Raw genomic sequence first — 11,881 nt, forward strand, 5'->3', positions numbered from 1 at the left:
ATTTAAGTGACAAACGAGATGCAGTGTGTAACACAACACCCTTTTCTTCTTCTGTTTTCTGAGCCGTCTCTTTTAGTGGGCGGCCACGGTGACGGTCTCTCTTCTGGTCTCACTGAAAAGACGGTTTAACAACTTCAGCTCATTCATGAAACCGTTTGTTGTGCTGCTGAGGGTCAATGAACTTTAATAAGAACAAAATACTGAAATGAATAACTGAGGATTTTATTCTGAAAAACACTGAAGCTGTGCCTGTTCACTGACAGAAGGCCGACTCCACGTGATCAACGTCGGGTCAAAGGACCTGCACATGTTTGACACTGAGGCTCAAATTACAATGATTAAATATAACAAAGAGCTTTAGTTGTTGTTGGAGGCTTCAGGTGAAGTGCTGTTTGCACTGCAGGCTGCTGACTGCGTGTAAACGTCAGGACTTATTCAATCATAGGATTTGGTTTCCAGGGAAGAGGACTCGAGTCTGCAGCAGGGTCGGAGTGAACCGGGCCGTCGTGTGTCAAACAGGTGGACAGCTTCCTTAGGTGGTGGACGTTCAGGCGTTGAGGTACTTGGCGTGATGCTTGATGTGATCGGGCATGAAGGAGTAGATGAAGAAGTAGCTGTGGTCGTAGCCCTGCAGGAGGAAACACCACGTTAAGGTCACTAAGCCTCATAAGTCTACATTATAACCTGTTGTTTCTCAGCTGAAGGTTCATCTCTCCTGGACGTGAGGTACTTTGCTAGTGTGGCCACAAGGTGGCAGTGTGGCATTAGAAGTGCTTCCTGAACACAGAAAATAAGAGCCTGAAGAAGGGTCTTTTAATCAGCTTAGATTTCAGAGATCATTGAATTTGTAGAATAATAAAAAAAGAGGATTTGTTCAATAATTTAAACACTAAAAACTAGAATATGATTCAAGAGATGTGACACAAAACCAACACCTTCAGATGTTTGATGAGTTATTACGAACTACAAAAATGTGCAGTGGTATGTGTACGTGATCTATGCCAGTCTCAGATTTTACTCTGAAGAATCGGGGCTTTTATTTTGACAGTCTAAAGGAACTGACCGGCTGCAGCCTGAAGACGACTGGGATCTTCTTCTCGGAGCACACGGCGATCAGGTTGTCGGGCAGCAGCTGGCTGGCGGACAGGAACTGATCGTCACGGCCCTGATCGATCAGGATGTCGAGCTGAGGACCGGAATACGCCGCCGCCAGCACGGTGGCATCGTACGCCTGAAAGACGAGGAGAGGAGATAAGGAGAGAGGAGAGGAGATGAGGAGAGAGGAGAGGATTATTTAGAGAAATAGTCACAGGGAGAACTGCGAACAGCACCACAAACTAAATGTTACACATCAGATTTGCCTTTGCAGGTTTTCTGGGTCGAAACAAAAGAAGAGATCAGACTGAAAATTATTTTCTTCTACTGCATAAAAAAAATCGAACCTGTATTCTTGTTTAAATCCATGAACAGGACAGAAGGCATGCTGCAGTTAGGCCTTATTCTTTGTTGATGATCATTTGATCTGCACTGACTTACTGTTACACCAAACTTCCCTACATGGAAACACAGACAGCAACAAGACTGGATGTACAAGTTATAAAGAAATGACCCCTATGTTTGTGACATCCTGTGCAACAAAGCATCCTTAACGTTTGTATGATCTCATGATCTCATCTTAAAAACATCATTTCCCACTGTCTTCAGCGGCGCCTCGTTGTAATGCGGTGCTCCTGTCAGACTGGCTGTAGCTCATCTGAAAGCTGCTTGAAATGCCCATCCATATCTTTTATTTATCCAATTTATTAAAACTTGAAACTCCGATGGTGTGTGTTCAGCTTCCTGCAGACGACACGACTCAGTGACGTGAGGAGGAGGAGGACGGGGCCATATTTCTCTGTGTGTAATTATTACAGCTACATGATGATTACAGTTATTATGAGGACAGCAGACAGCCGCGCTCTCACCTCCCACGTGGACCTGTCAGAGCCCAGGTATCCTGAGAACGCCTTCTGTCCCCAGGGACACTGCATCGGGTTACAGATGGGAGCGAACGCAGACACGGCCTGCACACGAGGACACAACATCACGTCATCATCATGTCACGTTTAGTGATGTTAAACTTGTGTTGGTTTTTAACGCTGTGAGGAAAAGTCCCAAAAAATCTTTCAAATTGTGAAAACGTACTCTTTACTTTCTGTGTCGGTTGTTCTGAAGTTAATTCATGTCGAGTATTTTATGTTCATTTAAGTAATCATAAGTAATCAATCAGATTTTGTTCCTGTTGTCAAGCTTTTAATAGAGGATTCTTTTATGTCAATAAACTGTGTGTGACCTGCAGTACCTTGTATTTCCCAGGGTTCTTCAGGGCACAGATGAGCGCCCCGTGGCCGCCCATGGAGTGCCCGCTGACGGACATCCTCTCTGGGTCGGTGGGGAAGTTAGCGTTGATCAGTTTGGGGAGCTAAAGGAGAGAGACAATCAGAAGGTTAATGAGCTGAAGGTAAAACTGGAAAGTGAGTTTCTTGACGGGACCTGATCTAAACGCACTTCCTCGGTGATGTAGGAGTACATGCGGTAGTTTGTCTTCCAGGGATCCTCGGTGGCGTTCACGTAGAAACCAGCTCCAGTGCCGAAATCCCAGTTCTCATCCTCTCCCTCGATGTTACAGCCGCCTGATGCATGATGGGAAACAGACCACAGTATCTTAACCCGTAAGTGTCCAGTGAAAACTGTTTCTGCAAAACTTTGTGATATCCTGAGGGGTTAAAGTTCTCCTCCTCCAGCTAAATAAACTGTTTAACCCCGCTTGTAAAAGTCATCGTCACTGAGCTGAAAAGAGGACGTTTTTCTGAGCTCAAGAAAAGGTCATTAAAAACAAGCTGCAACTCTCAGGACATTTGGTGCTGTGTGTGTACGTATGTGTGTGTTTCCATACGTGGGCTGGTGTCTGGAGCTACGATGATGATGCCGTGCTCTGCAGCAGGAAGCTGACTGCCTGCTTTGGTGATGAAGTTCTGCTCCGTGCATGTCAGACCTGCAGGAAACATAGAATACACATGTTGTCTTACTGTAGGATAATTAAACCTTCTTTGCACCAGAAAACTCAATTTGTGTCGAGACAAACGGCCTTAGTTTCAATCTTGTATGCCACGCATCTATTCAAGGATAAGTCTATTGATTTATCTGCATTTTTCTTGTCAATAAATTCCATAAAAACATTTAAACCAACTCTCAATGCTTCCAATAACAGTGTTTACATAAGAAGCTAGTTGCATTTTTCATGCAGGTGATTACATATAAAACACACTGAAAAGAAGCAAAAGCACATCAGCTCCGAGATCCTCGGCATTCATTCCAGTCGGCATCATTATGTAATCAAGTCCTCATCCTTTAACCTGTCTATCGCAATTACAACACACCTGTCAGTGTTCTGTCAGTGAGCTAGAGCTGCAGACAGAGTGGGGGAATTTGCGACTGTACATCTTCCACTCATTTATCAGCAAACAGACATTTCTTCATCTGATGTTGGGCTGCAGACTCACCAGAGAGCCAGTACATGACGGGACATTTGTCGGTCTCAGCTTTGGGAGGCAGGTAGACTGCAAACTTCATCTTACACTTGAGCTCGGTGCTGCATGGAGGAAACACACATTCATTTACAACTTCACAGGTGTGTGTCGCAAGCTGCAGGTGAAAACACTGAAATCACACTCAAAGGTTCAGCTGACACCTCACCTCTCATGTTCGAAAACCTTCTGCAAGCCACCAGCGCACTTGTTGGAAGACACTTGTGTGAGGGCCATCGCTGATCTACAGAAACAGCAGATTATTTAGACAGAAGCATCTCATATTTCCACAAACTGTTGTGTACTTATTTCCAAGACACACAGTTGTCAAACATTTCAAATAAAGCTACACTACAAGAAAAAAGTCCGAATTTCAGCCATTAAAACTTTGACATATGGTGTCATATAACTGTATCTCTATTATCTCAGGAGCAAAGATGACGCATTGCCTTCTGGGAAGTCGACGATTATCACCAGTTTGAGTACATTAGCTGCCCACTAACTAACACGACGACACCATGCATGTGCACACCATAAACCTGCATGTTAAAGTAGCAAAGTTAAGTTGTTGTCGATCAGCTTTGCAAATCTGTACCCGGTGGGTTGAGAAAATGAGATAAACTTCTTTGAAACTCACAGATGTTCTGCAACCTGTTATTATATAAATTAATTCAAACTGAGTCTTTTTCTACTGTTGACTCCTGCCTGTCCCTCAAATGGTTAGTGGCTGCGAATACAGTGGAGCAATGTAAAAACGATTATTCATTCATAAAGACTTATGCAAGAAGCATAATTTATTGACCGAACTGTCCAAAATATATTATTGAATTAAAATAATTTAAAAACATAAGCTGAACCACCTTTGTACTCACTTTATAGGGAAATTAATCCTAGAACCGAAAGTTTTCGAATGGAGTTTGGCGTACAGTATCGCACATCGGGGGGCGTGCATGGATTAGCAAGTAACGTTAGCTCGTGTGTTGTTAGCTGCTAACTACGAGTGTCAGCTTGAAGTTAAATCCCTTTCTAACTTGTGACAAAGTAAATGAGCGAACTAAATGCATTAATTCGCGGGGCATACCTTAATGAATCACAGTATTCTGCTGGAAATTGTGCTCAACTGGTTTGCTAACTTCCCCGCAGCTGCAGTCCAGAGAGTCCAGAGTCCAACAACGTCAGGGTAAACGTAATGACGTAAGAGAAGCCGCCCCCTTCCACAGTTTACGGCCCAGTCGTAACGCGTACGTTCAGGCACTAGATGGCGGTGGTGTTCGTTAAGAAAATAAAAGCTATTTTTATTTTAATGTGTGTATTTTTAATGGTTAGGTTGTAAAAACATTATCATTCATGCATTACCTGTAGAGGGCGCGATTTTACTGTGTTGAAGTGAAAGTTTGCCTTTTTTTAAATAATAAAATAATGGTAAAAACATAGATACAGATATGTTCTATAGGCTACATGGGGCCAAATCTGTTGTAGGCTACTAGGACGTCACATTTTTAATAAGAAGTAGGAACACAAGTTCCCATAAAGCAGTCATCAGATATTTAAAGGTATCATTTATTATTTATAGCTCGAGTCATACCTGTGTATCACCTCGGATCCTACATGATTGTCCTTTTGTTGTCTGTTGAGCCACAGCTGTGAGCTGCAAGCTGTCTGTTGCAAAGAGTTTCCCTCATCCATATGCAGATTGTATCTTCATTTAAATCTTCTTAGTTTTACAGGTAGTGCTGTATGCAGAGACAACATTCAACCAGAAACAGGAACCAGCTGAAAAATAAAAATAAAATGTGCAAAATATACAAAGCAAGCAATCAACAAAAATGTACAGTGATGGACATAAATAAGTACATGTATTCAAGTATTGTATTTCACATACTTTACTTGAGTATTTCCACTTTCTCTTACATACATAGCATGTAAAATAATTCAGGTTAGCCCCATCATCTTTACTCTGCATCAGTAAAATGCTGGACACAAATGAAAGCAGCCATATTTCTTACAAAATAAATTTCCTTCACACAAAGTTTCACCACTAAGGAAAGAAAAACATATTTTGCAGGATGAAGACAAGAGAGGACGTACAGGCATACAGAGGATCTCTCTGCCTTTAAATGAAGAGCTGTGTCTTAATGAGAGTGTGTTCCAGGTGTGGAGAGCTCTCACATGCTGCCTGTCCAAAAAGACATGTTCCACCTGAGGATAGATCCCTTTGGCCCTGGTGCTCAGGTCTCTCCAATAGAACTTAACAGCAGAGCTGAAAGTCAGATGTCCAAATGGATCATCTCCGATCAATCTGTCTGTGTGTTGGATGTCTGTGTGTCCTCAAACATACCTGTAACCATTTCTAACCACTGTTCAGAACATAAAGCTCACTCTGTGATCTAAAACAAGAAGAAAGCTGAAAAATTAGATTACTGTCCCAAAGTTTTTATGTGTTCATCTATTTTTCAGTCGGCCTTTGTTATTCTGTCTCCCTGTCAGCCTCCACCTCCCTCTCCTCCTCATCTCTCTCCTCAGTGATCTTCATCCCCCTCATCGTGTGCTCGCAGCCGAATTTGGATTGTGATTATTTATTAACACACAAACACACACACACACACACACACGCACAGAGTACAGCAGCTCTGGTGTCCTGTCTGTCTCTGCAGCTGCTTCCTAAATTAGACCGTTTCAAATCGCCCACCGCCCTCACACCCACCCACCCAAAAAACAGATTAAATCCTCTGAGGATCCTCAAATACCCTCCCTGCGCTCAACACGATTATGTTTCGCCTGCAGCCCTGCATCCCTCTGTGTGCTGCCAGATTCCTTTTAAACTGGATTTGTCACACGTTCCTGTTTCCTGCTGGTCGCTCGGATCGTCACTCTGTCCATCACACAGCTGCAGCAGCCATCAGCCTCATTGTCACTGTGTCCTTTAATAGGACACTGGTACTGAAGTGTCCTCCAGCAGAGCTCACCTCCTTCAGTGCTGGTTTGTAAGTGACCTTTGACCTCCCAGACCTAAGGACTGAACTGTTGATAGATAGCAGGGCTCTACCTGGAGTGCAGAATAGATACAGTTTTTATCTGACAGATATATTCCTATTTTGAGAATAAATGTGATATTTAAAGAAAACATTGGATTAGCTGGAGGGTAAATAGTTTGACATTAAAGTCGATGAGAAGAACGAATCGTAAAATACAGCAGTAATATTCTTAGAAAAAAGGCCCAGGGCACGAATGGAGCTCTGATAAGAAAGAACAAAGTTGCACTGAGTGTGAGAATAAAACTGAAACATTATGAAATATATGATATAACAGGGGCAGCACGGTGGTGCAGTGGTCAGTGCTGTCACCTCACAGCTAAAAGGTTCCTGGTTTGAATCCCGGTTCAGACGTAGTGGCCCGTTCTGTGTGGAGTCTGCATGTTCTCCCCGTGCATGCGTGGGTTCCCTCCGGGTTCTCCGGCTTCCTCCCACAGTCCAAAGACATGCTCGTTAGGGTCACTGGTGGCTCTAAATTGCCCGTAGGTGTGAATGTGAGCGTGAAAGGTTGTCTGTCTCTGTGCGTCAGCCCTGTGATTGACAGGTGACCTGGATGGAGTTTGAGAATAAAGGTTTAATATTCTGAAAATAAAGTTGTAATATTTTGAGAACTATGTAATCAAGAAATATTGAATGTATTTTAATAATAAAGTTGTGGTAATTGAAGTTTAAAGTTGAAAAGTCTTAATAAATAAGCCAGAAATAAATTGTTCTGTCTACTATTAACTAATATAATTAATAATTAATCGTCTCTGTCTACTGTGTAATTGTTCTGTGAACGGTGGTTAAAGTGGTTGAACGCTGATGTTAGCTGTTGTTTAACTGTAGCTAACAGGTTTTTAAATGTGTTGTTTTAAACGGTGGCCGACGACGGCAATCGTGCTGCAACAGCTCAAACTATTTCCTTTAGGAGGGACAGGCTGCAAACTCTAAAACACATGCAGCAACAGAAACGATGCAAACCCAGAAACCTCATGCAAAAGAAAAACACTGCAAATCCAGCCAACACAACAGAAGTGCTCCAGGCCTGTAGGGGGCGCTATAGTTATACTGTGAAAGATGACCCAGTGTCCGTATGAGTTTTCCTTTCAGCTGCTGTTCAATGGAAATTATTTGCCAGATTACCTTAAATAAATACAATTTACATCCTGGAAAACAGCGCTGGGATATTATCTGTGAGATGTTCTCGTGTCCCACCTGAGTGTGATGTCAGAGAAGAATGGCTTCAGCATGAAAACACTGAACAAACCTGAATGTGAAATATTCAACAAAACTTTGAATTGAAATTGTTTGTTTTATAACACGTCGTTTCAAACTTTGCAAAATGAAATTCATGCACCTGAGGGCGACGTCTAAACATAACCTGTGTGTGCCTGCATGTGTGTGCGTGTGTGTGCGCGTGCTCTCCTCCTGGATATTGACGGCCGCTTCTCTCTCCTCTGAGTCATCCTTCCAAATATCACCTGTCAATCACACTCTGTATTAGACAGTGCCCTTCAGGTGGCTCAGCGGGAGTCTTTCAGTGTGTGTATGTTTATGTGTGTGTGTGTGTGTGTGTGTACGTGTGTGTGTTTGTGCAATGTTTTGGTGAAAGCAGAGTCATTAATCTCCTCCCTTTAAAGAGGACGAGCGCAGACCCAGACACTGTTGGTAACGATCAGGCGGGACACAAACAGACGAGGTCACCAGGTTCACACCTCAGCTGAAAATACTCAACAAGCAGCGCGTCGGCCATCTGGCACTCCATGAAATGTCAGCAGGGTCACGTCTTTTTCTGGGTCCATCACTTTGAGGTGGTTCTGACTTTTAGGTATTTTTCAAAGGCAGTGGTTTCAGAAAAAAGGGGAAAAAACCTGAGAGGCACAGATCCTCAGAAACAAGGAGGAGAAAAGACGAGGAGGCAACAAGTCATCGAGGTTATTGGAAAATAAGAGACGATAAGAAGAGACTGCTCGTAGCTCCACTCTGAAGACTGTTATTATGGTCAAATCCAGCTCTGAATCTGCAGCTGCTTAAAGTGTTTCACAAAACAATTAAAGTAACACAGGAAGTTACACATTATGGTATTTGCGTCTCCCAGTGAGCCAGCAAATAAAACAACAGGAGCTCCATTAATGAGCTCATTATTTATATTAATAGTAGTAAGGACGTCCTCCTCCGTGCGCTGCATTGTTTACAGTCCAGTCAGCAGCTCGAGCAGCGACCGTGTGTCCAGATCAAAGGTAAATTCTCCCTCCAGATATGTCTGCAACATAAATGCTGTCATCTCTCGGTTCTTCCCATCCCCCGGAGGAGCGCCCGTTCATCTGTCTGTGCTGAGTCTCAGTTTGATGTTAAAGATGTCAGAGTGAGAGGAGGAGAACCTGTCACTCACAGAGCAGGTCAGCAGGTGGGATCTGGGCCTGAACTCCTTCACTCTCTGATCCGGTCTGTCCACCTCCTGCTGAGGCTCGAGCTCTACTTAATTAATCATCCTGATGTTCAAACAGGATGGAGCGAGTAAACAGATCCTTTACTTCACTTAAAGTACTAATAAACCTGTAAAAGTACTCATTGTCTGAAGACTGTTTGGGCTGCCCTGGGTTGTTTTGGTCTGGTCTTTCTCTCAGGACTTTGATGGCTCTTATTGTAATGATTTTTTTGACAAATCCTCAGACTGTAGTATTAATGGACGTAACCACCCTGACGTCACTTATTGGCTTTCAGCATCTCGGCCGTCTGTGACCCACATTAAAGTCAGTTCTACTTGATCCTGTGAGTGCCGGAGCTTTCTGTTTTCTCTGGATTTCATTTTTTTCCGTGCACCCGAAACGATACTTTGTAACTTATTTTTGGAGTTGTGCGCGCTGCCACTGCTGTATCTAGCATCTCGGCCGCCGCCATGTTGGTTCCCTGCAGCCTGAAGTGACCATATTTGGACAAGAGGGCGGAGCTGAAGAGTAGCGAGGGGTTAACAAACGGAAAGTTATCAAAGCTAAACAGTTTGTACTTTGAGGTGACACCTAGCAGACAGCTAGCAGCTCCCAGCTGTCACTCAAAGAGGCCACGCCCCTAATGCTGCATCACTGTAAGCCTTAATATAATGTAAACAGGTGAGCTGTATAAAGATTCTCCCCGTACAGTTGTCATGAAGAGAGAAATGAGCTATAGAGACCCAAACTGTTTTTTGTACCAGGCTGTAAACATGTTTATTTCTGCTGTAAAGTTTAACATGGGGCTCTATGGGGACTGACTCACTGCTGGAGGCAGCCTCAAGTGGACACCAGAGGAACTGCAGGGTTTGATACTTGTGTGTTGGCTTCATCCGTCAGCCCTGAAGGTTTCTGCTTGCAAATATCATCATATCTTTGCAGAAATAGTTGTAGAAACGCTTCATGAAGCTGCTTTAATTCATTAATGAATCAACAAAAAAATACACTGAAGACCTTGTTGTTATTTTTTCTGCAGTGTATTATTTTAGTGTCCACTTCCCTCCTCTGTCTCTCAGTTTGTCTTGAGTAGTCGGTGACTCATGTGAGCCCACGTGAGTCTGATGCATTTAGCTCCCTGCTGAACACCTGCTCTGTCTGTGTGTGAGGTGTAAATGAAGTGAGACCACAGAGGTCTTCTCACTCATGCATTCATCTCTTCCCACTTTTCCCCTCCTGAGAATTAAAGTGACACATTTCTGTGTTTCTGCCTCTGTCACTGTCTGAGAGCTTCGTCTGTGAGAGGCAAAAATCAATCTGTGTTTCTCACATAAAGTGCAGGAACATGCAGACACGTACATCACTGTTGTTAGTTTCAACACAATGCAGACGTGCCGCTGTAACCCACTGAACTGCTGCACGTCGGTTCGATTCCCTGTGAGGGGCCGATCAAAGTTTTTCTTTCGGTAAGTAAAGAGTGAGGAGCTGCTGTGATGTTCAGCACGTGTTTGTTGTCCTGCACACAGACACGTGTTCACCCTGAAGGCTTCGCGTCATCAACATGAAAGCCTCTTTCTGGGGTTCTGGGAAATTCTCGACAAATAAAAAACCTTTTCAAACTCAGAACACAAAGAAGAAGAAGTGACCTCGTCTGCAGTTTGAAGTTTCCTGCACAGTTTCACAGACAGGTGAAGAGTGTCAGCCCATTGTCCTCACAGGTCCTCTAACACCGTCACTCTGTCACTCTGCCCGGCGTCTCCTACAGACGCACCAGGCAGCACATGCTTACGATGCACCGGGCTTTCAGTAAACTCCCATGTAAACACATCTGGGGCGATATCAGACGCTCAAAGGACTCATCGGGTGCATCCTCTGTGGCCCGATGTATCCCAACATTCATTGCGCACCAATTCAAATAAGATGGCGAACTCTTAAACAGCCGAGGAGCACACTTTAAACATTTTGTTTCAGCTCAGTCGAATACAGATACAAATGTTAAACTTGAAATTATCTGTAAAATAATAGGCTAAGTTACATAAGGTTTGTGTTTTTAGCTAGTTAACTAGCTAGCTATCTGTTGCTAGGTGACAGGTGCAGGTTTGCATCACAGCTGGTGATACAACAGGAAAGTCTCAGTTTGCCTTAGCGTCTACACAGGCTACGAAGGAAGCAGCCCCTGAACTGAGACACAGCAAATATAATGCAAACACTTAGGGGGGACTTCACTGAGAACACACACGCTCTGCAAACTGGAAACAGAGAGAGTCGCACCGGCAGAATCATAAATCGGCGCCTGTGCTCCAAAGTGTGCCCGTGTGCCGGGGTTGAGCCCCTCGTTGCATGTTTCTTTATTTTGACATTTAAGGGAACAAAAAACCCCAAATGGAGGAAACTAGCCGTGTCCTGCCTTTCTCACATTTAATGCGTTCTGTCAGAGTCTCGACTGATGTACTGACACAGTTAAACAGGAAGGAAAAGTCCTAACCGAACTAATGAGCTTGCTACGTGTTTCCTAAGCACTTAGCGAACTGTTTAAAGGACAACCTTTTCAAACTCATTTGATCATAGTGATGAACAATCCCAACATACAAAAAACATAAAAGCAACATCAGTGTTTCCCATTTCATATTTTCCATGTTCATTTTGTGCTGATGATTCAACAGGTGAGATGAGAGTCCCTGCATGCCCTCACGTTCTCCAAACTCACACGACCGTTTCATGAAACAAACCAGATTTTTATCCAGAGACGTTTACAAAGAATTGCTGAAAACTTTAAACTTTAAACGTTCATTTTGAATTCCACCCAGCTGCTCGGTCAGTTTGCTGCCAGAGAGACAAAAACAAGTTAGTCTTTCAAGTCAGTCGAGCTTTTACC

The 11,881-nt window shown here is 43.5% G+C and overlaps 1 protein-coding gene across 1 annotated transcript; it reads right to left on the reverse strand.

Annotated features, from left to right (window-relative positions):
• Nucleotides 1–201: 201 nt before the first annotated feature.
• On the reverse strand, nt 202–4,737 carry esd (esterase D/formylglutathione hydrolase). Its single transcript, XM_069663254.1, has 9 exons — nt 4,648–4,737; nt 3,736–3,810; nt 3,543–3,631; nt 2,936–3,034; nt 2,548–2,672; nt 2,342–2,461; nt 1,965–2,063; nt 1,064–1,231; nt 202–628 (listed from the first exon to the last, which is right to left on the reverse strand). Exons 2-9 carry the CDS (start codon nt 3,801–3,803, stop codon nt 548–550), a joined length of 849 nt encoding a protein of 282 aa, XP_069519355.1. The 5' UTR covers nt 3,804–3,810; nt 4,648–4,737; the 3' UTR covers nt 202–547.
• Nucleotides 4,738–11,881: the final 7,144 nt, after the last annotated feature.

The sequence above is a fragment of the Semicossyphus pulcher genome, unplaced genomic scaffold (genome assembly GCF_022749685.1).
Source record: "Semicossyphus pulcher isolate SPU_LCO1_2020_fin unplaced genomic scaffold, fSemPul1.0.p SCAF_15, whole genome shotgun sequence".
NCBI lineage: Eukaryota > Metazoa > Chordata > Actinopteri > Labriformes > Labridae > Semicossyphus > Semicossyphus pulcher.